The 2,891-nt window shown below is 55.5% G+C and overlaps 1 protein-coding gene across 1 annotated transcript; it reads left to right on the top strand.

Annotated features, from left to right (window-relative positions):
- The first annotated feature begins 550 nt into the window (after nt 1–550).
- On the top strand, nt 551–2,597 carry GPR45 (G protein-coupled receptor 45). The gene has a single exon (XM_002913498.4). It carries the CDS (start codon nt 782–784, stop codon nt 1,898–1,900), a length of 1,119 nt encoding a protein of 372 aa, XP_002913544.2. The 5' UTR covers nt 551–781; the 3' UTR covers nt 1,901–2,597.
- The last annotated feature ends 294 nt before the right edge of the window (nt 2,598–2,891 follow it).

The raw sequence follows: 2,891 nt of genomic DNA, 5'->3' as shown, positions 1-2,891 counted from the left end.
CTCGCTGAATTTTTTTTTCCTCACAACTGCATGTGAATCTGCACTTATCTCAAAATAAAGTTAAACGAATATTGTGACAACAGCATCAACTACCACGTGTTCATTAACTTCAACTCAACATTGGGCATCTTCTCTGTGCCAAGCACCATTCTAAGGGCTGGGCATACAGCAGAGAACAAGACACACACAGAAATCCCTGCCCTGACGAAGCTGGCATTCTGATGGAAGTTGGCTTGTCCCAGAGCTTCATTTGGTCAGGTTCCTTACCATGAAATGTATTAAATGCATGCTCATTACATAAATATTGACTGCAGAGTATTCACTTCCTCATCGCACACAAAGTAGGTCTGATTAGATTTCCCTGGGCTACTTGACAAGACTCACAGTATTTGTGACTGCCAAGCCTCGTCCCGAATGGTAAATCAATGAGTCATTCTTTCTCCTCACCGTAATGTTTATAACACGGTAAATCTAAACACTGCTGTGTGCAGCACGTGCTTGGAAAGTCTCACTCCCTTCTCTCCCCTGTTCCTCTCTGCTCTAGGCTACACAGAGCGCCAAGTAGGAAGCTTCCGGCACAATCGGCTGTCATGCAGATGATGACGTGGTGATTGATGAATTGCAAATCCTGGCTCCTGCTCCCAGAGAAAGACAGTTTCTCACTACCATTCTAATCCCCTAGAGATCCCAGACATGCAACCGACAGACAGAAAATGGCAGCCACCAAAGCGCTGAGGGGAGTCCTTCCAGTCCTTTCTGTCCCCGCTCCAAGTTTTTTTCCATGATGGCCTGCAACGGCTCCACCATTGAGACCTACCCGTACTTGCTGAACGGGAGCAATGTGTCGGACTCTGGGGTCACCACGCCCCCCGCCCCTCTCAGGATATCCTTGGCAATAATCATGATGCTGATGATCGTGGTGGGATTCCTTGGCAATGCTGTCGTCTGCATCATCGTGTATCAGCGGCCGGCCATGCGCTCGGCCATCAACCTGTTGCTGGCGACGCTCGCCTTCTCTGACATCATGCTGTCCTTATGCTGCATGCCCTTCACCGCCGTCACCCTGATCACGGTCCGCTGGCACTTTGGGGATTACTTCTGCCGGCTCTCGGCCACCCTTTACTGGTTTTTCGTCCTGGAGGGCGTGGCCATCCTGCTCATCATCAGCGTGGACCGCTTTCTCATCATCGTCCAACGCCAGGACAAGCTGAACCCGCGGCGGGCCAAGAGGATCATTGCTGTGTCCTGGGCGCTGTCGTTCTGCGTCTCAGCGCCCTCGCTGGCCGGCCGGACGTTCGTGGAGGTGCCGGCGCGGGCCCCCCAGTGCGTGCTGGGCTACACGGAGTTCCCGGCGGAGCGCGCCTACGTGGTGGCGCTGGTGGTGGCCGTGTTCTTCGTGCCCTTCGGCGTCATGCTGTGCTCCTACCTGTGCATCCTGCACACGGTCCGCAAGAACGCCGTCCGCGTGCACAACCAGTCGGACAGCCTGGACCTCAGACAGCTCACCGGGGCTGGCCTGCGGCGGCTGCAGCGACAACAGCAGGTCAGCTTGGACTTGAGCTTCAAGACCAAGGCCTGCACCACCATCCTGACCCTCTTCGCGGGCTTCTCGCTCTGCTGGCTGCCGCACTCCGTCTACAGCCTTCTGTCCGTGTTCAGCCGGGGCTTCTACTGCAGTTCCTCTTTCTACACCACCAGCTCCTGCGTCCTGTGGCTCAGCTACCTCAAGTCCGTCTTCAACCCCATCGTCTACTGCTGGAGAATCAAAAAATTCCGCGAGGCCTGCGTTGAGTTGCTGCCCCAGACCGTCCAAATCCTCCCCAAAGTGCCTGAGCGGATCCGAAGGAGAATCCAGCCGAGCACGGTCTACGTGTGCAATGAAAACCAGTCCGCCGTTTAGGACGCGGGCGGGAGGAGCACCGCGGACTGGTTCCAGGGCTGCACTCGGGCGTCCTTCGGCTCCGCGTCCTGGAGCGTTGGTGGTAGTGCGCATTTTGGGTGGCCCTCCCTGTAAGCACAAACGTACCATTTGTTACCGGATAGGCTGCAGCTCCCAGGTTTGCAAGGTGAATTATTTGTGTTTCTCACGGAGGAAGAGCAGTATTGGGGTCTGATGGGAACTGGAAGGTAGTTGAGGCAAAGTGGGAATGGGGTGGGCACGTGGGGGAGAAAGTTAGGGAGGGGGCAGGGAGCAAGCAACTGGGGCCGGAGGAAGGCTCTGTCTAAAGAGCTGTCTGTGCACCTGCTTCCGAGCAGCCCTGTGGTGCCCTGCTCTGAGATGGGAAACCCAATAGGGATCGTCTCATGGGTTACCACTCATTTCATGTGAGGCCAGCGTTCTTCACAGGTGTTTATGTTTGTGGAGCTTGGGAAACACCCAGGGCTCTTTATGTCGGTCAGGTGTGCATTTCTGATCATGCCGAATCACCCTTTCTGTAAACCAAAATCACACCGGGAAACAGAGTGAGCCCCTGTGCTTTTCAGTTGCCCAGTGGGACACATGGGAGGCCTCAGTGGCTCGAAGCCCAGAGAATGATCAGGGGTAGCCCAGCTGAAATGAGAAGCCCACCCAAGTGGCCCTGCATGTACCCAATCCCTCCTACCTGGCCCAGCCCTGTCCCTGGGCCCTTGGCCCTCCCTTTTGGCTGTGACAGTCCCTCTGCCTCTTCTTTCTTCCCCTCCACTCTTCCCCATGCCTCCCTTTGTTTCACACCATCCATCCCGTGCACAGAAGAAACCCACTCTTCCCGTAATTCATCTTTTCAGCAAGTGTCTGTAGCGACTTGCTGTCAGTTTCAGAAGTGATCAGTGGGCTTGGTTTTATGTTTCCTCTCCATGCCCCGAGGCTGCAGTCTGGGACTTCCGCACTGGGGCTGGGGCGGGGGGCATCA

The sequence above is a fragment of the Ailuropoda melanoleuca genome, chromosome 4 (assembly GCF_002007445.2).
Source record: "Ailuropoda melanoleuca isolate Jingjing chromosome 4, ASM200744v2, whole genome shotgun sequence".
Taxonomy (NCBI): Eukaryota; Metazoa; Chordata; class Mammalia; order Carnivora; family Ursidae; genus Ailuropoda; species Ailuropoda melanoleuca.
The sequence above is the reverse complement of the archived record's forward strand: the minus strand, read 5'-3'. Positions and strand labels throughout refer to the sequence as shown.

Excerpts from the sequence above, each read along its gene's own strand:
- GPR45 (XM_002913498.4), top strand. The coding sequence starts at position 782 with ATGATGGCCTGCAACGGCTCCACCATTGAGACCTACCCGTACTTGCTG.